Raw genomic sequence first — 26297 nt, forward strand, 5'->3', positions numbered from 1 at the left:
TTTTTAAACCAAGACTTTCCTAAATATGGGTCGTTGGGAACAAGGCCATTAGGGAACTGGGATAACACCTGATTTGGGGGCTAAGTAGTTTAGCTCTGTATGTAGGCTATAATATCCTGCAGCTGCTAGCATCTGATAAGAAATACAGAATTGGTGATGCCACCAATGTTATCTATTGTTCTAAACATCAATAATTCCACTGATGGATGAGGGAAGACTGTAGCAGAGGAGAGACACTAAGCCTTCTCTAGTCCAACTGGCTCCAAGGGAGTCCAGCATTCTGTGGTGCCTAAGGGTGCCATGGACAAGGGTAAAAGAACAAAGGAAAAATATAGAGCCATTCTTTTTATATAAAATCGTTTAATTTCTTTCTCCGTTAAAATACACTCAATCCAGATGCAGTGGATCAGGTGACCAGAGTTCTCAAGATTCGTATTCCACCAGGAGCTGATTCCACCTCTGTCAAACCTGGCTCTGGTCACAGAACATTCACATCTTTAATTCCCAATACTGAGTGTGATGCAAGTGACGTTGTCAATATCGAACACATGGGTATATAGTTAGGTGGTGGTCACTGCACGAGGTATCAACAATGCAGGCTCAAACATAGGATGTAGAGTAACTTGGCCCTTCCCCAAAATAAATATATTAGAGCACTAAGCTTATACCATAAATAAGTCCAAAATAAATAGTAATTAAGAGCTAGCTTCTGTGAGGAACAGGGCATGCAGAGACAATGAACTTGCAGGTGTGGCCAGTTGTAACAGAAAGCTTCCGGAATCCCAACAATGCCTCCTCACAAAGTCAGTCCTGAGCATGAGGATGAAAATGAGAACAATGCAAGGCTTGGCCAGTCTGTGGGATCCCATGTTCCAGTGGGGTTTGGAGTTCAGTATAATTTCTAACAGTTTCCAACAGAAAGCATAGCAGTGGCATTTTCTTACCAGTCACTTGTCCCAAGTGTGAGGCCTGGAGCTGATCAAGGAAATTCAGAAGTTTTCTGGTTTGAGCAGATGAACCTCAGGGTTGCTAATCTGGGGACATGGATTCCTTGAAGTTGCAGTGTCCTCTGTGTGAGAAGGGTTTTCACCCTCCCCTCCTCACTGCTGATCAGGCAGCGTGAAGAGCACTTTCATTCTCATGAGTGGGAGCTTCACCTTCTGCTTAAGCCACGAGCCCTGCTTTGCCCCACTTCCCTACCTCACACATCCCCATTCTGCATTAATGCTCACAGAAACATGTAGAGCTGCACGCCAAGACAGCAAGAATAAGCCTTACCTAAAGAGTTTATATGTGATCAGGAAACCTTCCAGAAGATGGAGGCAAGAGGAAGACGCTTATTTTACCACCATGTGGACAACCCATCTAAAATAGAACCCAGGAAGTCATAGTAGCCATATTTTGGACCATACGAAGTAGATTAAACTATTCTTCAGCCAAAGGCAAATACCGTTCTACTGAGGAAAGCCAGATGTGAGTGTTGTAGTCTATTAGGTAATAAACACAACACTACCATCAGTGCTTTAAAAACAGACAAGAGACCTGACATTTAATGGAGTTAGTTTTGCCTCTATTTAGTATCATCACAGATAATTCATTTCTGCCATGAAATCTATGTCAAGTCAATTTAATTATGGCCCATTTTCTAGCAGAGATTGGAGTTGGGGAGAGAAGAGCTTTGATTTTTATGTGTATAGGAAAACTTTCCATCGGCCTGTTTGGCTCACAGGCATATTGTATAGTATAAATCCCCTCAATTACTCAGAAAGGATCAAGGAAGTCCCCCAAACCAGGAAGATAGATCTAGTTGGGCAGAAAAATCTGGCGTTTCTAGAACTGCTCCCTCCCACAGCTGAGCAGTTGCCCCCTACCAGCCACCAAAGATCCACTCTTCACCTCTAGACCCATCTCCTGACCCTGTGGAATGTCCATGTTGAACCATACTAGACACATCTGCCTAAATTATGGCTATGAATCTGAAAGGAGAAACTCTACTTTGGAAATCAGTTTTAATAAGGGAACTTTTCTTTCATCCTGGAGTCCAGACTACAGTCACCTACTGATTTTCCAGGTTCTGATTCATAATGATCTAGGCGGTTCAATCCTGGCAGCTCACCTTGGCCAGGCTAAGGGATCCCATGTTCCAGTGGGGTTTGGAGGGCCAAGAGGGCCCAGAGGGCCCAAGAGGGACAAGAGGGCCCAGAACCACAAGGCCAAGGAAACAGCTTACTTCTTCCTTGTCATCAGTGGGAGTGGCTACCTGCCTTTGAGTGGCTATTCTGCTTTGTATACAGAATTATTTTAGAGAGGGTCTTGCTTCTAAAGACCAAGGAAGAAGTGTCCTGAATGAATGCAGGACTGCCATAAAAAGGATACAGGGTTACAGTGTCAGGGGGGACCAGGGCATCCTAAGATTATGCCTTAACAATCTGGCTAGAATCACCAGACAAATGGGAATGATCTCACACTTCCTTCTTGATAATCAGCCTAGCTCTGCCACTACCAATTGTATGACTGGGTCAACCATTCATCCTCTCTGGGCCAACGGTCTCTTTCATAAAAAAAAAAGGGGGGGGGAGGGTAACATGTCTCCTTCACAGCATTATGAGGAGGCTAAAGTAAGAAACTATATATGGGAGCCCCTGCTTCATACCAGGCACTCAATAAATCTTGACTACATGGAAAAGTATCTCATATAACAAAATGTAGGGCATTGGGTTAAACACAGTGACTGCTTGGGACCAACACCAGACCTCCAAAGCCACAGAAACAGGGTCTTTCCCTTCTAGATCTAGGCTTGAGCAACCATCCTGGTTGGCTGGCAATGCCTATTCTTAGGTCTGACTTCTCTGGGGTGGAGGGACTCTGGTCAAATGTCATGCTGTAAGAGGAAACTCAGTCTTGCATTTTTACCTTTATCTCCGTACCCCTGCTCTCTGCTGCTGAGTTGTCCATGGAACTGTTTCACCCAATAGCTTTTACTTTCTGGACCCTCGACAAGAGAAAGGGTTAAGGAAGTAAAAGAAACTCAAATCAGGCAGTTTGCTAATGCTAGTAACTTTGAACAGAGATAGGCAAATGGGAAAACTATTGTCCGTAATAGCTGACATCTCTCCACATTCCCCTTAGAAAATGCAAGCATGGTGGGCCCATGTTCCAAGGGCGGAATGCTAGGGGACATGATGACTTTCATGAGGGGAGAGGGATCATTCTTCGTGCACACTGTAAACAACTAATATTAAGCTGCTTTGGCTACGCCTAGGAATGGCTGGGCATTGAGATTTAACTGAAGAAGGGAAGGAGGAAGAATATGTAGATCTGCTCTGGGATGCCTGAATCCCAATCCTAGAGGCAGGGTAGGCACGGAGCAAGGGGACTACATCAAACGCTCTGCCGTTAATTCAACTTAGATGAACTGTTCATGGCCCCTGGAGCCAATCCCCAGGAAAGATTCTGCAATGACAAGTCTGGCTCCATGCTCAAGTGCCTTCAACTCTGCCCACCAAAGTTAGCAAGTTGTAAAATGTTCATCATTTCTTAATTTTGTATTATAAAATGGAATTAGGAACATAAATAGTAACAAGTAGCAAAACCCGACCCTGTGTAGGGCCATCATCCTCTCAGCCACCTCTGCGTAGGCCGATAAGTTTGGAAAGTTTTTCACAGTTTTCAAGTTTCAGTGACTCTGCCTTCTGTTTCAATCGTTCATCTCTGTATAATCCTGCCAAATTTGTCAATTCCGACTCTGAAAGATAAAAGAGGTAACAGTTCATCAAGAGAGTTAACCTCCTTTGTTTCATTTCAATATTTCTGGAGTCAAAGCCCCTTTTACTTTATTTCATGCTTTTTCTTTTAATTAAATTTAGGAAACGCTTACTCATTTATTCAAGAAACCTGAATCCAGCAGCTATACTACACCAGGTGCTAAGGATTAAAGGACACCTGTGGTCCCAGAGTCCTACAGTATCCGTGCTCAATTATAAAAGCGCCGGACTTAGTTCTTATCAATAGAACATTTGGCACCAGACTTAGGAAACATGCACGTGTGCAGTAAGAGGAGACTCCGTTTCGTGGCCTTCCTACGAATGGCATTCAGATGGCAGTCGGGAGAGAATGGAGGCCAATCGCCCGTTCCTGTCATCTGAAACAAAGACAGCTGCTCCATTCTGTCCCCTGCGTTGCTGGATCATAACTCATACATGCTAACTGACACAGAGCCTCCCTCCAGTGTGTATGCCTTCTATAGAAGGCCAAGTTGCTGGCGGCTTTCTTCATTCCCTCACCACATGTGGGGTCTCTAACTCAAAGGCCAAAGGCAGCTGGGCTCTTTTAAAAGTGAAATCATCTGGATCCAGTGACCTTTGGCTCCTTGACTAAATGAATTTCATTTTCTCTTCATGGTGGAGAAGGTCATTCTATTTTTAACCAGAATATAATCTCCACTGTCTTTCCCGACTCAACGGTGGTTTGGCTGCCTCTATTTTTCATTCCTTTGTCAAGTTTCAGAGACGTTCTTAGGAAGGAAAGCCTGAAAAGCACCCCCAGAGACGTGTTGTGTATTAACAGGATGGAACGCTTGGATGGGCCGTGTGGCTTCTGAAAGCCTCCGACAGCAGGCAGCTACTCCGTGTTTAAAGGACCATACTTGTGAAAATGCTATTTTAACCATTTTGAAATATGTCTATCCATTCTGAATCATCCTGCCAACAGATTTTGTTTTTCTTGGTGGAACGAGAGGCACCTGTCTCTGATTAATCAGCAAACTGACTAGAAATAGGAATTAATACTTAGCCAGGGGGAACAATGGGCATTGGTTTCTGAATAAGTTTCTATCAACACAAAACACTGTCTGGCATTTCTGCTCACAATGATTCTATTTACACCAAGTAAGGCCCAAAGTGCAGATTAAGTGCAGGACTCCAGGGTGAGGGGTGGCCACACATGAAAACCCTCCCTCTACAATGGAGGCTCAGAGCCTGGGCCCTAGCCCAGCAGTTGCTTGGCAAGCAGTGTGCCTCCTGGGCCCAAGAACAATGCGCTCTCACCCCTTGGCGAGGGTGCCTGCACTGCCTGCTAGTAGGAGCTTGCCTTGGCACAGTCATGCTCGCAGGCTCTCTCGAGAACGTATGCCACACCCAAACGAGAGCCCTCCGCTCCTGAGGCCAGCCCACTGCACTAACTCCATTTCTCTGGCTTCTCTGGCATGTGGGAAACCTGTTCAGGAGGACTCAGTAAAATGAGTCTATGCCTTTGGTCCTCTGGAGTCACAGCTATGCCAGTATACGGAACAGATTTCTGTGGCTTTGTTTTTCCTTGCAATGATTTCCTTACGTTTTTTGCTTGCTGAGCTTACCTAAATGCCTTATTGCCTGGAATCTCATTCTACAAAACACTAAGGGCTCATGATTCTCACTATTTTCTACACTGAAGCCCACTCTAAGAGGCTGATAAAGGATAACTGTACATATACGAATGCTTTTCTCAAACTATCACACAGCTTTTCATAAGGTTCATTAAAACCAAGTTTCAATGCTCCAGAGGTTGAGACCCCTGCTCCAGAGCAATGACTTTGCAACAATGTCAGTGTTTCAAGGAACCAGTCCCAAATGCCCATTACTAGGCTTAGAGAAACTTCTCTCCAAACTGCCAGTCAATGCTTTTGTCCTTCAATGAGTAAAAGGTCAATTCAACTAATATGTTACTTTTGACATACTTTGTCAAAATTCAGTAACTTCTAAGTAAAAAAAAAAAAAAAAAATCTGTAGTAGGGGCATCAAGAGAACAGCTTTTCTTCTTCACAAAATGTTTCCCTTGACCTGTGATAGAAGGACAGAGTATTGAGGCTTCCAGGGAAACTGACTCAGGAAGATTGCTTCAGAAGCACGTCCCAGAGCCTCTCCCAAGAACACTCTGCTCTCATGTGGTCAGGAAGACCACAATGGATCCCAACCATCCTCAGGATCCAGCCACATGAGACAGTTCTGCATCCAGGCTAGCAAGACTATGCAAGGCCTGGACTCCATCAGGAACCGGGTATTTAATATGTGCCAGATACCATGCTAAGCATTATACCCATACCATCTTCTATAACCCATACAGCGTCTCTAGGAGGAAGTGCATTTTATCCCCATTTCAAAGCCTAAGCTTCTACCCACTGTGCTATCCTGCTCCAGGGCATGGAGAGAAATGCTCCTCTGCCAGGCAGGGCCAGGATCTCAGCTCAGCTCTGTCAGGCCGGGAGGCAGATCCTGCCTGTTACTTTTGTCCCATCAGCCCAGTGGCATGGCCACTTCCCCTGGCATTGGGTTTATTATCTAGATGCAGCTGTGAAGGAGTAAACAGGGCAATCAGTGTTCATCGTAAGGGATTACTCATAGAAATTCACTCAGATTAAGCATTCTAAGGCAAAACAGAGAAAAGAGATGAACAAAAGATTTAAAAAGACAATGGCTAACTTTGCTAAAAACAGTTTCCATTCGGTATGTTGCCAAGAGTGAACTTTGTTCTCAAGTGGGTTTATTTTTACAACCTCCAAGTGCTAAATTTAACCTTGTTGGCTGCACTTGCTGCTGGATCCGGAGGACAGATGCCGTTCATTCTCAGATGGCATTTGGGTTGTGCGGAGACTCTGGACAGCCACCATCCTTAAATGCCAGAAATAGACTTTTAAAGGGTGTGTGCTGATCACCCCCTGTTCGGAACTTGTGGGTACATGCATCATGCTTACCCACTGGATTCTTATTTATACCCAGAGAGGACCAAAGCCCTGAAGCTAGCCTCATGGAGATGGGGAGATAAGCCAAAAAACGACCTTGGATGTAATCCTTACCATAAGATCCAGCTGGGGAGTGTACGTGGGTGGGTGTGTGTTTGACGAATGTGAAATACAGGTTTTCATCCAGTTCTTGTGCAAAGCAACAAATTCAAAACCCTCCAGGGCACAGTACAATGGGGACTTTTAGGACACACACTGTGGCCTTCACCTGACTTAGATCCATGTTTTAAATGCCTTTCTGTCAAAAGCCTTTTCTTGCTCCAAAATTCTTTCCTGATCTTTGAAACTTGCAACACCTAGTTTGACATGAGGTAGGGTAATTCCTGACCCCTCAGGTTTTTCAGTATTTTTCAATAAATTTTTGAAGCAACTTCCCCCTGCTTAATTTACCCTTTCATCCCATGGTAATTGCCTATCAAGCTCCTAGTGCACGTGAGGGTTCAGGTGGGCTCTGCCCTACTGAAATAGAGGGCAGAGACAAGGTCCCTAAAGGCCAGGGTAAGGACATTAACCCCCGTCTGTGATTCTTAATCCACAAACATTTTCGTTTTTTCCAGTCCTGAGAATCCTCTCTTCAAAAGCTATTGGTTGGGCACCTGTTCTGAATCAAGGACCATGCCAGGGGCCTGGAACACGAGATTGGTAAGCCATGGCTCTTATCCTCAGAGAACCCACAGTCCAACAGTGAGATGGACATTTACCTACAGAACACTAACACTGAAGACAGTACTGTGTTAGCAGGATGAACAAAGTGTTTTAAGAACACACAGGAAGGAGAGATTAACTTGGGGGTAGGGTGGGGATGCATGATGGGTCAGCAAGGGCTTAGCAGCACTGTGACAGAAGAGCTACTTTCATCAGGCACTGTTAGACATTTAATAATACCCAGTAATACTGTTTTAAAAAATGAGTTAGTTTGCTTTTTAAAAATTAACCAAAGCCAAGTTTTTATAAGATACGGGTATTAAGGTATGCATGTGTGTGGTGTGCACATGATTGTGTATGTGTATCTGTGGAATTCAAACGGGATGAAAAGTGAACCTGTTGGCTGAGAGGCAGGACTACCCCTGCTACCAGCACTCCCCATTAACACTCGGTTGGAACTGGAAGCCACCTGGCAGACCCTTTTACCCCCACTGTCTCCAGAGAGGGAAAAGAGTTCAAGGCCTGCTCAAACGCACCCTTACTGAAGGGGCAGACCCAGGAGGGGTCAATTTTGATCTATGTGGCCACAGCCAACTAGAACTGGCTTTTGGTCTGGCTCAAAAACTTGGTCTGGATCGATCAGATTTCCCTGCAGGGAGTGTGGAATTAGGAAAGTGGACCAATCGAGCTAGGACTGAGAACTTATGGAGGAAGCTTGTGATGTAGAAAGGGGCCAATAACTAGTGGGGCTGTGGAAACTGGGAGAGTGATGAGGAGGGCAGCAACCAAAGCCAACCAGGGCAAAGCCAGGTTATGAAGAAGGAAAGCTTGAAGAAGCAAAGGCAGGCAGCTGGCAGAGAGGAGAGGCGGGCAGATGAACAGAGAGAGGTGGACACTCAGAGACACACAGATAGGCAACTAGGGCTGACTGACTAAGTTCCTAAGGTTTCCAAGTCCTGGCCACATGGATCCTGTCAATTAACTTCACTTTTTTGTAGTATCCTGAATGGGCCTCTGTCCACATAAACAGGTATGACTCAAACAAGGAGAAAGAATGGATCCAGAAGCTGGGAATGCCTTGGGTTGGAAGTACGACCACCAGTGAAAGCCCCTTCTAGAACATCTTACTTTGTTGTTTCTCCTTCCAACAACTTGTCTGGATGTAATCAATGTAATCCTTCTCTATCGTCTTCTCCAGGTCCCGTAGAGAGGCTCCTCTGTAGGCCTTCTCAAAGTTTTTATCCACAAAGTAAGGCACCTGCAGGTTCTGTGTTTCTCTAGAGATGGTGTAGCCCAAGGTCCTGAGACAAGGAGAGAGAGTCTCGGGTAAGCTTTTTATATTTGGCAATATCACTCTTAGCACTGGCTGCATAGATGTCATAACCATAATCACATTTTCATAGGGCAGACACAAGTGTCAATGTCTAATACACCTAACATTTATAATTTCCCTAGCAAAGTAATGACTGTAATGTCATCATTATATGAGCATGTCATACTGTGAATTCAGCTTTGGTATGGTTACTTTATTCTCTTAAAGGATTTACCTCTCTTATAATGCTTTCTGTGCTAAAAGTTAAACGCTGAATGTTTAAAAAAATTTTGTATATTGTGCAGGACCTAGCATGGTACTTGGCACAGAGTGGGCTATTGGTAAATGTTGGTGGAATGAACTGATTGTTACAATAAACTATTCACACATAACCAAATAGCTTAGAACCAACCTAGTATCAATTTTTAGGACATGTAAAAAGTACTTCACACATAGCTGCTAAGTGAGAACTGCAAAAATATCAGACAAAGATTTTAGTAATGCTTTTGCACTAACTCTCTGTGGGTCTGATCTGTCCAATGGCATATGGTGCTCAGAAACATCAGTAGGTCTGGGTTAACTAAATACTAACCATAAGGAAGTATAGAAGGGATCTCAAATTCAAGTGAAAACAATGTGATAGCAATATGCAAAATCCAAGCTAGTTTTACTCAACCTAGACAAATTCCATCTCGACTGAGGTATATTTGACATTTTCTCAGCTTCCTCCTTTCATCTCTCTACTTAAGGATCTTGCTGAATGTCTCAGTGTTTAGGCCATGACTTCTCCCACCTCCGTCTGGGAAGGTGTTAGCAGGGCAAGTTCCTCCCTGCCGCAGTAGCTGCACAAGAAAGGAGGTAGCAATGGCAAATGGGAACATGGGAAGTCGGAAAATAGAGGGAATCAGGCCAGTGTGACATGATAGTAATAACTTCTCTCTGATTCTCAGCTTTCCTTTATGTAAAATGAAGATACTGATCTAGAATACAGTCTTCATTCTACAGTGATCACCAGAAAAGACTTTTTTTCCCCATTATGCCCCATGGCTTCCACATTTTGTAAGTTTTTAAAAAAATTTTTTTAGAGATTTTATTTTAAGGGACATCTGGGTGGCTCAGTCGGTTAAGCGTCCGACTTTGGCTCACGGTTCGTGGGTTCGAGCCCCACATTGGGCTCTGTGCTGAAGCCTGGAGCCTGCTTTGGATTTTGTGTCTCCCTTTCTCTCTTTGTCCCTTCCCTGCCCATGCTCTGTCTCTGTCTCTCAAAAAATGGATAAATGTTAAAAAAAAATAATAATAACATATTTTAAGTAACCTCTAAACTCAATTTGGGGCTCGAACTCATAACCCCGAGATCAAGAATCTAATGCTCTACTGACTCAACAAGGTGCCCCCATTTTGTAAGGTTTTTGTCTGCTAAACTATAATAATGAGTAATGACTCATTTCTCATTTAACTTAAAATAATTAATCCAGTGATTCTCTAACGTTAGTATGGACCAGAGTTATTTGGAGGGCTTATTAAAACTCAGATTGCTAGTTCTCATCCTCAGAGTTTCTGATTCAGTATACATGGAGTGAAGCTTAAGAGTTTGCATTTCTAACAAGCTGGCAGTTGATGTTGATGATGCTGGTCTGGGGACCAAACTTTGAAAGCTGAATTAGTTGAAATAATTAATTGAAGAAACAAAAAATTCCTATCTGAGCTCATAATTTGCATGCAATACAAACATTACAATGAATTTCTATATTTTCAGTAAAAGCAAAGAAATGTGATACTATGGTTTGACTTTGTAGCCTCGTCATGAATAAATGTCCTATTCTTGCAATTACTTAAATAGAAAATAGTCACTAGATCTCAGATACTCTTTTCCTGACCCAGAGGGGTCCAGCGATTCAATCACAAGCTCAATTCGGTCCTTTCTAAATCTCACATGGTATGACAAGAATTTAATCTGAAACTGAAGTTAGTCTACTAATCTTTCAGAAACCAGTTGCTGCTGTTCTGCGGCTGATCAGATGATGTCGCTGTAAAACAAAACAATCCATGTCCTGAGCACACAGGAAACTGCCTATAGTATTTTTGAGTCTCTGCTCTTTACTATCCAGCTGTTCCTTTAAACACAAAATCAGTGTTTTCTACAAAGGGGAAATGAAATGTTAGCATCGTACCAGCAAAACGTTCAAATCTTTCACCCTCCAAATTGTTGTTAAGAAAGATTTAAAAATATTTGACTTACGATTTATAGAATAGACTATATGGGGGATTAGCAGCTAGCAGCTGAGTAATAACAGATATAATCACAATCACCAGAACTGGAAGTAACTGAATAAATGCAGAATACGTATTCTGGAAAAGAGGAAACGATATTTGGTATAAGTGGTCTTCGTTAATATAAAGCTTACAGAAAATAGGATAGTTTTCCCAAAGAAAATACAAATTACTGCAATGTACTGCACAAAGCCCAAGGCTTCTAGGAAGTCTGTACTTTCTGCTGAGAAGTACCAAACACTCTGTCCTCTGTGCTGAGAAGGCTGAAGGAGACCCACCCAAAACCTATATTGACACACAGTAATTCTCATGCAGCCCCCTTTTCTAAGACCAGTGAAACAGACACCGCTGGGTGAGTCTGCCCAGACTGTGACCCTCACAGGGCCATGTTAGTATTATGTAGCTTTGTTGCCTTGGCCACAGCTGAATGGACTGGGGACATCTAACCCCAGCAGGGATAATCACATTTTCCCTCCTAGGAATTTGGAATTGACATTCACTTTTCACTGCTAGGCAGTCACCTGAAGGACACACACTCTTAGGCAGTGGAGGCTGCTGTTTGCAAGAGGAAGTAGAACAAGCCAGGCTGCTTAGAGAGAATAAAACAGATGCAGAGAGGCGGGAGAAGTGGAGACAATCTGGCCACAAATAGTCTGGCTGTATAGGTGCCTGACCGTACCTTAGTTTCTGGTTCCTGTCTGTCATGAGGCCCAGCTATGCGTCCTGCCCTTGAGCTTCATGAGACCCCCTAGATCCCTTACTTTAAATTCCCTTTAGTTCTGAGTATTTTGAAGGGGGTTCCTATTTTCTGCAGGGAAAAAAATCTTGATGAAGACAGCCCCACAGGAGAACTGATTTCCTGGAAGAGCCACCAAAGGATGGGTGGGGAAGGAGGTACCATTCGGGCCTATTTGAGCCAATTATCCACCTCTTCCTACCACTGCCTCTGCTTTCCTAAAACACATTTTAACAACATAACTCACATTGAACTTGTAAATCCTGATCATATGCACCATAAAAGTCAGCTCAGTACAAGTGTTTATGAGCAGCAGTTCTGCTGTTCTCCCTCGGTACCTGAGGCTTTTCTTCTTCTTCTTCTTCTTCCTTCCGTGCCTGCATCCTCTCATGTCGGTGCCGCCGGCGATAATAGTGACTATCATCTGTCACATTTGAAAACATATGAATGTTTCCTGGAAAAGAAAGAAAAACATAGCAGGGTGCCTGGCTGGCTCAGTTGGTGGAGCAGGCAACTCTTGATCTAGGGGTCATGAGTTTGAGCCCCAGGTTGAGTGTAGAGATTACTTTTAAAAAATAATAAAATAAAATAAAAATAAAATAAAAATCATGCTTGCACATGCAAAATTCAAAAAGAAAGAAAAAAAAGAAAGACATAGTATAGGATATGGCAAACACTCTTTCCTTGCTTTTTCTAAGCTTGTTCCCAGTTTGTTCCCTCCCAGGTTCTTTGAGGGTAGAGTATTGTCCAATTTTAGTCAGTAGAAAAATAAAATAGTAGGTAAGCCAAGTGAACCAGTTAGAAATGGAATGTGCTTAGCTCTCCTGCCTTTATTTACATAGTCCTTTGTGGGGCACCTGGGTGGCTCAGTCAGTTAAGCTTCTAACTCTTGATTTTGGCTCAGGTCATGATCTCACGGTTGTGACCCCACATCAGGCTTTGCGCTGGGCGTGGAGCCTGCTTAAGATTCTCTCTCTCTCCCTCTGACCTTTTCCTCCACTCACTCACATGTGTGCTCTCTCTCTCTCTCTCTCAAATACAATAATAATAAATAAATAAATAGTCTTTTGTAACTAGTGAGTGAGAGAACCCCAAAAGGCCAGTAAAGAAAGAACATTTGGGCCATGAATCCTGTCTGATATGCTCATGTCTGCTTCCTTGCCCAATATTAGATTATGTCACTAGTATCTTTAATAGCAACTCATAAAATTCAATTTACTTCCTGGACATTTAATTATTCCAACTTCCAACTCTCTAGGGGTATTTTTCTAACTTTTATCTTTATATAACTGCTATTTTGCAATAATGCTAATAGGCATCTTGCTACTTATTTATAAAGCACTTAAAAATCCAATTCTCGCAGCAGCCCTATGAAGCAGAGGTTATCTGCCCCATTTCTCAGGTGAGGAAATAGGATCAGAGAGACCAGGTGATTTGGTTAAAATCATGCACAGTTGGAGGCTGGAGACCTGCCTCAAACCCAAGCTCATCTGATTCCAATTTCTTGCTCTTCCCACCATACCATAGTCTCTCTATTCAGATGCTTACACAGGAACTTGCTGAGATATAGAGATAGAGATAGAGAGATAAAATTTTAAGTGATAATTTTGAAATACTAACCTGTAGGAAAATGTCCTCCAAAGAAGACATTGAATAGTTCTTCTGGAGTGATGTCTGCTTCGAAGTCCCTGTAATAGCTGTAAGGTCTGCCTCGAGGGGCAGTAAAAGTCACCTGTTCATCTCCATATTCATCATAGCGGAGTCTCTTGTCAGGATTACTCAGGACTGCAAACGCATTTCCTATCGCTGCAATCAAAACCCAAAAATACCTGAGTACACAGTCTTTGCTGTAGCTGAGGGTGATCACTGTAGCAGCAATGAAGAGCCCAGAGTTGTTGGGTGCTGGATGACTTCACAGGGGCCTAGGGAAAGGTGCTTGGGCCTAGAGAGTTCACCAGAGTTCTTGCCCTTGACATTTTCCACAATATAGTTTGATAAGCCAGAAGCAATACTGGACTCAAAATGAGCTAAAAACTACTGCTTTCATTCATCAAAAATGTGTCCTTATTTCACTTGAGAGCAATTAGTTTATGGTTGGAAACAGTTCATACATAAGCAGTGGTATTCTAGCGTGAAGTCATAAACAGTTTCCTGAATAAAAGAGTCAGTACAATTACAGCTTGGCTAAAAGCAAAGTCCTTGGGGCACCTGGGTGACTCAGTTGGTTAAGTGTCCGACTTGATTTTGGCTCAGGTCATGATCTCATGACTTCATGAGATCGAGCCTGAGTCAGGCTCTCCGCTCACAGCATGGAGCCTGCTTGGTATTTTCTCTCCCTCTCTCTCTGCCCCTCCTTCCTAAAAATAAATAAACTTAAAAAGTAAATAAATAAAAGCAAAGTCCTCACTAATCACAGTCTCGTTTCAGCTTACTTTAGAAAGTGGTCTTTAGAAATTAAGAAATATAGGGGCGCCTGGGTGGCTTGGTCAGTTAAGCGTCCAACTTTGGCTCAGGTCATGATCTCGCAGCTTGTGAGTTTGAGTCCCGCATCAGGCTGTGCTGACAGCTCAGAGCCTGGAGCCTGCTTTGGATTCTGTGTCTCCCTCTCTCTTTGCCCCTCCCCTGCTTACACTGTCTCTCTGTCTCTGTCTCTCTCAAAAATAAATATTTAAAAAATTAAAAAAAAAAAAGAAATTAAGAAATATATCTCCAATGTCTCAGTGATGGATCAAAAACTGAATAGATTACACAAGCTGACCATCATCTCCCTATGCACAAACATACAAATTTTGTCTAATTTCACTTAAACATAAAATCAATACCACTAATCAAAGAAACCTTGAAAAACAAATCTTTTTTTTTTAACATTTATTTATTTTTGAGAGACAGAGACAGAGCATGAGTGGGGGAGGGGCAGAGAGAGAGAAGGAGACACAGAATCTGAAGCAGGCTGCAGGCTCTGAGCAAGCTGTCAGCACAGAGCCTGATATGGGGCTTGAACCCATGAACTGTGAGATCATGACCTGAGCTGAAGTCGGATGCTCAACCGACTGAGCCACCCAGGCACCCCGAAAAACAAATCTTTAAGACATCCCCACTCCCTACCTTTAATTCAGTCAACACTATCAGAAACATAGTCAGAAGGAACATTTCTTTATGATTCTTCTAGTGAGGGAATTATATTAAATGTTTATAGCAATAAAAAAGCTAAGCAGAAAAAAAACCAAAAAAGGCTAACTGGAGTTGCTTCAACATTACATCCCTTGAAATCTGACAGATATCTCATAGATATGACATTGATCTCTGAGATACTTTACATGAAGATGTAAAGACAATGTGGGTTATCTATTTGTTTCCATGTAGAAACTGTGGGGAGGATAAGATTCACAATGGCACATCAATAAAGGGAGATTGTCCTTTGACATAAATGTTGACTTTTAAAGTGTTCTCAGAGCTATCATGTTTTTCTTAAGAAAAATTCCAAATCAACAGAAATGTTGAAAAAATAGTGAAAAACACCCTTTCCCTTGATTCATAAATTGTTAGCATTTTGTCACATTGCTTCCCTCAACTTTCCATACACACATACACACATACATAAATACATACAGTATGTATACATTTCTTTTGCTGAACCATTTTAAAGTAGGCTGCAGATATTATGCACTTCATCCCTAAATATTCCAGCACGTAGCTCCTAAAACAATCTTCTACATTATCACAGTACTGTTATCATAGCTAAGAAAATTAACATCAATTCGTGCAATTCATGCAAGGTCTGTGTATTGCATTTGCTTTTATATCCCTTTCATTTCTTTTCATCTAGATTAGTCCCTCCACCTTTTCTACTTTTCATTATATTCACTTTTTTGAAGAGCAGGTCAGTGTTCTTTGTAGAATGGCCCATATTTTGATTGTTTCCTCATTATTATTATTTTTTAACGTTTATTTTTTTTTAATGTTTATTTATTTTTGAGACAGAGAGAGAGACAGAGCATGAACGGGGGAGGGGCAGAGAGAGAGGGAGACACAGAATCGGAAGCAGGCTCCAGGCTCTGAGCCATCAGCCCAGAGCCCGACGCGGGGCTCGAACTCACGAACCGTGAGACCGTGACCTGAGCTGAAGTCGGACACTCAACCGACTGAGCCACCCAGGCGCCCCTTAATGTTTATTTATTCTTGAGAGAGAGAGCATGAGTGAGGGAAGAGCAGAGAGAGAGAGAGAGAGAGAGAGAGGGAGAGGGAAACACAGAATCCAAAGCAGGCTCCAGGCTCCGAGCTGTCAACACAGAGCCCGATGCGGGGCTTGAATTCACAAACCGTGAGATCATGATCTGAGCCAAAGTCAGACGCCTATCCAACTGAGCCACCCACACGCCCCAATGATTTCTTCATTATTAGATTCAGGTCAAACATTTTGGCAAGAATACCACAGAGGTGCCATACCACATAATGTTAGGTGGGGCCAGTATTGGTGACAATAAGTTGGATCACTTGGTTAAAGTGGTGACAGCTAGATATCTCCATTGTAAAGGAATTTTTCTGCTTTGTCATCAGTAAGTATTCTGGAGGATGATACTCTGACATCATGGGTCCTATTCAACAAAAACCCATCACAAGCAGTTTTAACAACCATTGATGATCCTTGACTGAATCAATGGCTTCACTTCAGCTGTTAAGTAAGATTTTTATTTATGTATTAAGTATAAAAACATATTGTTACAGAGAAACCAAATATTTTTTTTCCGAAAGAAATTAAGATAAGTGAATGAAAACAGGAGGGAGCCATGCTGATTATTACTATTTAAGAGGTGAAAGGAAAAAAGGCCCTGTTTGTAGCATTATAAAACAATTACAGGGGAGGCTGAAAATGACTTGTGACCAAATATCATAAGAAGGGCAGAATTAAACATTAATTCAGGATCAGACCTTTGAAAGCATCTGTCGCTCCAGGAGCACAATTCTTGTCAGGGTGAAATTTCAGAGCAAGTTTTCGGTAAGCTTTCTTAAGCTCTTCATCACTGGCATTTCGAGACACTCCTAAAATTTCATAGTAATTTCTGCATTTCTTGATCCTAAAAAGACACATCAGAAACGTGTATGTCTACAAAGTCCCCTTTTGTGCAATTCACTGTAAAATAGTACCTTGATCCTCCAGTATGTGAGCCCCAAAACAAACCCAAGACAAACCTAAAAGAAAATTGGTGAATACATTAATGAAACATTCAAATTGATTAACAATGTCCTCCTCCCACCAAGAGCGTAATGCCTTTCCAAGTATTTTTACATCTAATATTTTATTTTTCCTAAATCCCTGCAAGTGGGTAGAATAAACATGCTCATCCTTAAATCAAGGTGCAGGCTAAGCCCGAGAGTTGAATCACAGGATAGCAAAGCCAGAAGAAACATCTAATCACCCTAGTTATTTCTCTCTCTCTCTCTCTCTCTCTCTCTCTCTCTCTCTCTCTCTCATTTTCCTTATGGCTACCTTTTAAAACTTTGTTTTAAAAAGTTAATATAGGGGCGCCTGGGTGGCGCAGTTGGTTAAGCGTCCGACTTCAGCCAGGTCACGATCTCGCGGTCCGGGAGTTCGAGCCCCGCGTCAGGCTCTGGGCTGATGGCTCAGAGCCTGGAGCCTGTTTCCAATTGTGTCTCCCTCTCTCTCTGCCCCTCCCCCGTTCATGCTCTGTCTCTCTCTGTCCCAAAAATAAATAAACGTTGAAAAAAAAAATTAAAAAGTTAATATATAGGGGCACCTGGGTGGCTCACTCGGTTGAGCATCCAACTCTTGGTTTTGGCTGGGGTCATGATCTCATGGTTTTTGGGTTCCAGCCCTGTGTGGGGCACCACACAGCTTGGAGCCTGCTTGGGATTCTCTCTCCTCCTTGCTCTTTCTCTGCCCCTCCCCAGCTCATGCTCTCTCAAACACAAACAAACAAACTTAAAAAAACTTACTGCTTCCCCATTCCCTGCCCCTCAATCTCCCACCCTACGGACAACCACTATTAGTTTTCTGTGAATGCTGTGTATAGCATGAGTATGTGTATAGACACGTCTCCACATTTTTCTAAACCTAAATAGGAGCATATTGTAATTACTTTTATACATCGTTTTGGTTTTTTTTTTAATTTTTTTTTCAACGTTTATTTATTTTTGGGACAGAGAGAGACAGAGCACGAGCAGGGGAGGGGCAGAGAGAGAGGGAGACACAGAATCGGAAACAGGCTCCAGGCTCTGAGCCATCAGCCCAGAGCCTGACGCGGGGCTCGAACTCACAGACCGCGAGATCGTGACCTGGCTGAAGTCGGACGCTCAACCGACTGCGCCACCCAGGCGCCCCTATACATCGTTTTTTAAAAAACCAACAGTTTGGGGCACCTGGGTGGCTCAGTCAGTTAAGCTACCAACTCTTGATTTCAGCTCGGGTCAAGATCTCATGGTTCCTGAGATTGAGCCCTGGGTCATCTGGCTCCACACTGATAGCATGGAGCCTGCTTGCGATTCTCTCTCCTCTTCTCTCTCTGCCCCTTTCTCACACACTCTCTCACTCAAAAATAAATAAACATTAAAAAAAATTTAAAAACCAACAGTTTATCTTAGAGATTGATCCATAACATACAGAAATGAGTACAGGATAATAATGTAGACCAGAGTGGCAGTCCTGGACTTTTTTTTTTTTTTAAGTTTATTTATTTTTGAGAGAAAGAGATAGAGCGTGAGTGGGGGAGGGGCAGAGAGAGGGGGAGACAGAATCTGAAGCAGGCTCCAGGCTCTGAGCTGTCCGCAGAGCCCGACTCAGGGCTCAAACTCATGAACTAAAAGATCATGACCTGTGCCGAAGTTGGACACTTAACCAACCGAGCCACCCAGGCACCCAAAGTCTTGGACTTTTTGATCTCTGAAGTTTTGTTTGTTTGTTTAAGTTTATTTACTTATCTTGAAAGAGAGAGAAAGCATGACTTGAGGAGGGGTAGAGAGAAAGGGAGAGAGAATCCCAAGCAGGCTTTGCACTGTCAGGGCCAAAATCAAGTCGCACACCACCCAGGTACCCCAATCTCTGAAGTTTTTATACTCCTAAAAATTACTGAAGTTCCCCAAAGAGCTTTTGTTTATATGAGTTGTATCTATCAATATTTATCAAATTAGAAATGAAAACAAGAAATTGTAAAACATGGTGATGATATAGCTGCATATCAGGTAGCCTCTCAAAAATTCCACAGTACAATCACGAGAGAATGAGAGTGAAAAAGGCAAATAATGTGTTTATATTATTATTAAAGTTGTTGTAAACTTGCAGACCCCCTGATGGTTTGGGGGTTTCCAAGCCATACTTAGAGAAATGTTGTGTTAGAGCATGAACTCTGGAGTCAGGATGCCTTGGTTGGGATCTTATCTTGCTGTGTACTTAACCTCTGTGCCTTGCTGTTATCTTCTGAAATGGGCTAGTAATTTCAACTATGCATCATGAGCTGTTATGATTTAAATGAAGTATTCATCAAAGTGCTTGACAGCATGTAACACATAAATATTGGCCATTATATATCTATGTCATTCTTTTCAAAAGCTGCATATTATTGTATTTTATGGATTATATATATCCTCTAATCACGGGCACTTAGGATGTCTCCAGTCTTTTGCAACTACACAGTCCATTTAGGCAGAGCCTTGCTGAAGAGTTCAAAGTAAGTCAGCATCACAGGCTGGACTGTAAAGCAGAGTCTGGAATGTCAGTCATGGTCCTTTCCCAAGAGCTGCCCATGGGGATCCTTTGGGTTCCCAGCCCAGTTTCCAATCCCTGCTTCCGTGGCAGATACTCCTTCTGCCTCTTTCTCTCTTTTGTATAAACTTTTATTTGTCTAAAAACAGCTTTATTGAGCTATAATTCATATATCACAAAATTCATTCTTTTAAAATATACAATTTATTGATTTTTAAGTACATTCACAGAGTTGTGCACCCATCAACACTATCTAATTCCAGAAATTTTCATTACTCCAAAAGAAACCTCATACTCATTATTAGTCAGGCCTCTTTCTACTTCCCAACCTCTAGCAACCACTGTCTCTATAAACTTGCCATTCTGGACATTTCATATAAAAGGAATGATACAATATGTGGACTTTTGTGTCTGGCTTCTTTGACTAGCATGATGTTCAAGGTTCATTAATGTTGTAGAATGTATCAGTACTTGGTTCCTTTTATTACCAAAAAGTATTCAGTATTCATTGTATGGATATTCCCAATTTTGTTATCCATTCATCAATTAATCAGCTTGCAGGTTGTTTCCATCTGGGGGTATTATGGATAATGCTGTTTGAACATTCATGTTTTATGTGGAAGTATGTTTTGATTTCTCTTGGTACACACCTGGAAGTGGCTAGGTCATGTGCTATGTTTAAACTTTCTGAGGATCTGGCATTGTATTTTCCAAACTGGATGTACAATTTTACATTCCTACAAGCGATATACAAGGGTTCCAATTTCTCCACATTCCTATCAACACTTGCTATTGTCCATCTTTTTGATTATTGCCATCCTAGTGGGTATGAGGTGGTGTGGTATCTCATTGTGGGTTTGGTTTCTATTTCCCTAATGACTAATGATAATGATACTGAGCAACTTTTCACATGCTTATTGGCCATTTGTATATCTTCTTCTTCTTCTTTTTTTTTTTTTTTTTTTTGAGCCATTTGTATATATTCTTTGGAGGAATGCCTATTTAGATCCTTTGCCCATTTTTATCTTTTTTTTTTTTTTTTATGTTTAGAGAGGGTGCATGCATGACTGGGTGAGAAGCATAAAGAGAGAGGGAGAGACTGCTCCGAAGGGGGCACAAGAGGGGCAGGGAGAGACTCCCAGGAAGCCCTGGGAGAGGCTGGAACTCGCCAGCTGTGACATCATAACCTGAGCCGAAATCAGGAGTCAGACGCTTAACCAGGCATCTGAGACACCCAGGCGTCTCAACACATTTATTAAAGACAATTCTTTGTTCTGTTAAATTGCCTTGCCTTGTTTTTTTGTTTTTTTGTTTTTTTTTTTGCCTTGTTTTTTTTAAAGTTATTTCTACAACCAGTGTGGGGCTCAAACTCAGGACCCCGAGATCAAGAGTCACATGCTCTACTGACTGAGCAAGCGAGGCGTCCCTGCCTTGGCACTCTTGTCAAAAAAATCAAATGACCCTAAATATAAAGACTTACTTCTAGACTCTCAAGTCTATTCAATTGATCTACATGTCTATCCTATGCTAGTCTACGCTATCTTCATTATTATAGCTTTGAAATAAGTTTTTGAATTGGGACGTGTGACTTCTCCAACTTTGTTCTTTTTTAAGACTGTTTTGGCTATTCTGGGTCCCTTGCATTACCATATGAATTTTAGGATGAGCTTGTTAATTTCTGTAAAAAAGGCAGTGAGGTGATGGGAGGGTAAGTGATGGGTATTGAGGAGGGCACCTGTTGGGATGAGCACTGGGTGTTGTATGGAAACCAATTTGACAATAAATTTCATATTAAAAAAAAAAGGCAGTGAGGAATTTGATATGTTGAATCTACTCATCAATTTGAGTAGTATTACCATATTTCCAATATTAACTCTTACAATCCATGAACACAGGCTATCTTCCCATTTATTTAGATCTTTAATTTCCTTAAATGAAGTTTTGTAGTTTTCAATGTACATCTTACACTTCTTTCATTAAATTTATTCCTAAGCATTTTATGCTTTTTTGATGGTGTTGTAAATGAAATTGTTTTCTATTTTTGGATTGTTCATTGTAGGGTATAGAAAAACAATGATTTTTGTATACTGATCTTGTATTTTGCAACTTTGTTGAACTCATTTATTAGTTCTAAGAGTGTGTGCATGTGTATCCCTTAGGATTTTCTATATTGTATCATTCATCTGTGAATATAGTTTTATTTCTTTCCAATCTGCATGGATGATTTCTATATTTCTTTTTCTTACCTAAGTGCCCTGGCTCGAACCTCTACTACAAGGTTGAATAGAAGTGACTAGAGTGAACATACTTGTCTTTTTCTTGATTTGGAGATCATGCAATTGTTTACCATTAAGTATGATGATGTTAGCTATGGATTTTTGGTAGATGGTATTTATCAGTTGAGAAGCTTCTATTCCTATGGTGTTAAGCGCTGTTATCATGAAAGAGTGTTCGAAAAAAAGAAAGAAAATGTTGAATTTTGTCAAATGCTTTTTCTGTGCCTATTAAAATGATCATGTGGCTTTTGTCCTTTATCCTATTAATATGGTGCATCACACTGATTTTCATGTGTTAACCTCCTGGGATAAATACCATTTGATCAAGGTATATAATCCTCTTCATACGTTTCATACGTTTTTATATGTCGCTAGAATCTATACCCATAAGGGATATTGATTGATAGTTTAGTTTTCTTATGATGTCTTTTGTCTGTTTTTAGTTATAGGGTAATACTGGCCCCCTAGAATGATTTGGGATGTATTCCTCTCTCTTTGTATTTTTTGTAATAGTTTATAAAGGATTAATTAATTCTTCTTCAAACATTTGGTTGAATTCACCAGTGAAGGCTTCTGGACGTAGGTTTTTCTTTGTAGGAAAAAAAATTTTTTTAAGTTTATTTATTTATTTTGAGAGAGGGAGAGACAGCATGAGTGGGGCAGGGGCAGAGAGAGAGGGAGAGAGAAAGAATCCCAAGCAGGTTCTGTGCTGCCAGTGCAGAGCCCGACTATGGGGCTGGAACTCACAAAACCATGAGATCATGGACCTGAGCTGAAACCAAGAGTTGGATGCTTAACCAACTGAGCCACCCAGGCTCCCCTCTGTGGGAAATTTTTTGATGTTAATTCAGTCTCTGTATTTGTAGTAGGTCCATATGCTTTTTTCTTTTTTTTTTTTTTAATATTTGTTTACTTTGAGAGAGTGTTCACATGCAGAACCAACTGAGCCACCCAGACATCAGTCTTCTTCTTTTTTTTTTTGAGCGGGGGTAGTAAGTGAGCAAGGGGCAGAGAGACAGAGAATCCCACGAGGGGTAGAAAGAGAGAAAGAGAGAAAGAGAGAGAAGTGGGGCTCAACTGAAGTGGGGCTTGTGTTCACCCAAAGCAGGGCTCGAGCTCACCCAATGTGGGACTTTAATTCATGAACCATGGATCATGACCTGAGGTGAAGGCAGATGCTTAAGGACTGAGCCACCCAGGCACCCTATCTTCTTTTTCTTCTTGAATAAGTTCAGTAGTTTGTCCCTTTCTACAAATTTGTCTGTTTCATCCAGGTTATCTAATTTGTTGACATACATTTGTTCATAGTATTCTTTTAAAATCTTTATTACTATTGTAAGACTGGTAGTGATGTCCCCTCTTTCATTTCTGATTTTAGTTATTTGAGTCTTCTTTTTCTTGGTTAGCCTAGCTAAAGATTTGTCAATTTTGTTGATGTTTAAAAAAAAACAACTTTCAGGGGTGCCTGGGTGGTTCAGTCAGTTGGGCATCCAACTCCTGATTTCAGCTCAGGTCATGATCTCAGGTTCATGGGATCAAGCCCTGAGTTGGGCTCTATGCTTTCAGCAGGGAGCCTGCTTGTATTTTCTCTCTCCTCTCCCTCTGCCCCTCCTGCAGCTCACTCTCTCTCTCTCTCAAAATAAATAAATAAACATTAGAAAAAAAAAAACTTTTGGTTTTATTGATTTTCTGTTGTTCTAACCTCTATTTCATTTATTTCCACTCTGTTTTATTTCCTTCATTCTGCTTGCTTGGATTTAGTTTATTCTTTTTACTCTTTTTCTGGTTTGTTAAGGTAGAAGATTAGCTTATTGATTTGAGATTTTTAAATATAAATGTAAATATAAATGTAAATAAATATATACATATATATATTAACATTTAGAGCCATAAATGTCCTTCTAAGTATTGCTGTAGCTGTATCCTATACATTTTGGTATGTTGTATTTTCATTTTCACTCATCTCAAAGTATTTCCTAATTTTTCTTATGATTTCTTCTGTGACCTATTTGTTATTTACGAACATACTATTTAATTTTCACATATTTGTGAATTTCCTAAATTTGCTTCTGTTGTCGATTTCAGAAACATACACTGTATGATTTTAATCCTTTTATTGTCACTTGCTTTGTGGCCCAACATCTGATCTATCCTGGAGAATGCTTCATGCATATTGAGAAGAAATAGATAACACATTTTGTCAGGAACTCTACATTAAAATCACTCATTTTGTCCCATCACAGACTCACCTTTGTACCCCAAGTAGCTGCTCCTCAGTGTAAGTGGCACTCCCCTCACCCTGCCGGGTTTGGTTCCACTCATTCTCAGACTTCTTTTCCTTTTGCATTTTCATGCAGTTACAGCAACCACAGGGGTCATGACTTTCAGGAGGTCTATCTTCTGGGTATTTGTTTCTTCTAACTGCATCAATGTAAGCTGCAAAGCAATAGCCCCTCCATTAGGTCTCATTCTGATCTGCAATCAACTTTGCTACCTGCCCTAACTATCAGGGAGGCTGCCTGTAGGCATGAGTGTGAGGGCCAAACCTCTGAATCATAGTGACTTTTAAGCATCCATATAAAACTGAACAAACATCTTCCTTGAGAAGACAATATAGTAAATATGAAAGCAACCGTGAAAAACATACAATGCCAGAAACATGAAGCATAATAACGTCCACAGCAAATATTCAGCAAATATTTTGAATCCAAGCCAGAAAAGGGGCATAAGAGGCGTGTGCTCAATAGCTTGCCTTTCAGGAGGTGTCTGCCCAATACTCTGCCTTTAGTGCAGTGCAGGAGAAGCCTATTTTTCTGTGATCCACGGTCAGAAGTGACACTGCTCATCAAATAGTTTTTTGTTGTTGCAATGCCTCCTACCAGTAAGATTTAAAGTAGGGTGAGTTCAGTCCTATTATTATTATTATTATTATTATTATTATTATTTAAGTTTTATTTATTTCAGCAACCTCTACAGCCCACATGGGGCTTGAACTCAGAACCTGAGATCAAGAGTCACACACAGGGGCACCTGGGTGGCTCAGACAGTTAAGTGTTTGACTTCAGCTCAGGTCATAATCTCATGGTTCATGAGTTTGAGCCCTGTGTGGGGCTCTGTGCTGACAGCTCAGAGCCTGGAGCCTGCTTTGGATTCTGTGTCTCCCTCTCTCTCTGCCCCTCACCTGCTCACACTTTGTCTCTCTCTCCCTCTCAAAAAATAAATAAACATTAAAAAAAAAAATACAGTCACACATTCTTCGACTGAGTCAGCCAGGCCCTCCTCAGTTCTTTTAAACTAACATCTATAGAATAAGACACTTGGCTAGGTAGATCAAGGAGATGTACAGATAAGACTTACTTCTGACCACAAAGAGGTTATAGTTTGAAGGGAAAAGTTTCAATTAACACCTGAGAGGATGTAAAAAAAGGCCATAGCAATCCAGTCAAAGAAGGCAGATCTGGGAAAGGCTTTAAAACATCTCTCCTGCCGAAAATCCCTTAGTGACTACCCAAGGGACTGCCCTTCCCCCAAATTTCATATCATAGTCCCAGCCTACCTTTCCAGCCTCCTCCCTCACAACATGCTTGCTCCTTTACAGTCTATGCTCTAGCCAAATCAAACACCTCTCAGATCAGCAATGCTTTCTCTTTCCTCTGTGCCTTGTACATACTGTTCCCTCTGACTGCAACATTCTTCCTCTAAGTCAGACTAACTCCAACACATCCTTCATGCCATCATATATAACACTTTCTCCATAAGGCCTCCACTGACACCCAAGCTGTCAGTGTGCTTCTCAAACCTACGATCTTGCTGTATAGCCCAGGACTTAGTGGCTCTGTTTTATAATTGTCTGTTTACCTGTCATACTCCCTCAGTGGACTCAGAGTTCTGTGATCTCAGGGGCCCAAATCGATGTCAAATCCCTGATGCACAATCAGCATATTGCTGGGCACATAATAGGTATTGAATCAACACTCTTTGCTTGACTGCAGGATGGAAAAGGTCAGCCTACGGGTCCTGATGCGGGCTGCAGGGACAGGACCAAACGGAGAGGGAGAGTCAGGCGGCCTAGTTTGGCGGCGAGGATAAGGGCCTGAAAAGCAAGCCCGGGCGGAGGGGGTCCTCATCACTCTGCTAACCTTCTGGACACCTAAGCACGGATGGGGCCTGACCACCGTGGGCCCTAGGTTGGGCACTAGCGGAGGCGGGGCTGGGGGCCGGAGGCAAAAATGTCATCACGGGTGACTCTGGGCTCCTGGACGGTGACTTTGCTTGAGTCAGCGCTCTTGATTTCCAGATCTCAGCCCCCGCCCTGGGGGTCCCCCGCCTAATTCGGAATACTACTCAGGCTCAGCATCTTATCATAGGCCTCCATCCCTTACCTCAGGCCCAAGAACTTAGCCCTCAGGCATCTTAAGGAGCCTCATCCCTCTCCTGAACTTTGCCTTGTCCCACCCTCCGGCAAGGACCTGGTACCTTCTGTCCAGCGCTCCCCGCTGCCCAGAGTCGCAGCCATATCAGTCCCCAATCAGCAGGTCAGCCGAGCCTCCCCGGCGCCCGAGGCT

General features: G+C 42.0%; 1 protein-coding gene across 2 annotated transcripts; it reads right to left on the reverse strand.

The window, feature by feature from the left end:
* Nucleotides 1-363: 363 nt before the first annotated feature.
* Nucleotides 364-26297, reverse strand: DNAJC18 (DnaJ heat shock protein family (Hsp40) member C18). 2 transcript variants are annotated; one of them, XM_047085552.1, is made up of 8 exons: nt 26209-26297; nt 23982-24168; nt 16669-16814; nt 13360-13545; nt 12078-12193; nt 10972-11081; nt 8549-8721; nt 364-3745 (listed from the first exon to the last, which is right to left on the reverse strand). In XM_047085552.1, the coding sequence occupies exons 1-8, from the start codon at nt 26246-26248 to the stop codon at nt 3621-3623; spliced, it is 1083 nt and encodes a 360-aa protein (XP_046941508.1). In that variant the 5' UTR covers nt 26249-26297; the 3' UTR covers nt 364-3620. The 2 variants fall into 2 exon arrangements, with proteins under 2 accessions (XP_046941508.1, XP_046941516.1); XM_047085560.1 differs by lacking the exon at nt 26209-26297 and adding an exon at nt 25591-25750.

This window comes from Lynx rufus, unplaced genomic scaffold (assembly GCF_022079265.1).
Source record: "Lynx rufus isolate CCGP_SWC_20201006 ecotype Redwood Valley unplaced genomic scaffold, mLynRuf1.p SCAF_1, whole genome shotgun sequence".
NCBI classification, from domain to species: domain Eukaryota; kingdom Metazoa; phylum Chordata; class Mammalia; order Carnivora; family Felidae; genus Lynx; species Lynx rufus.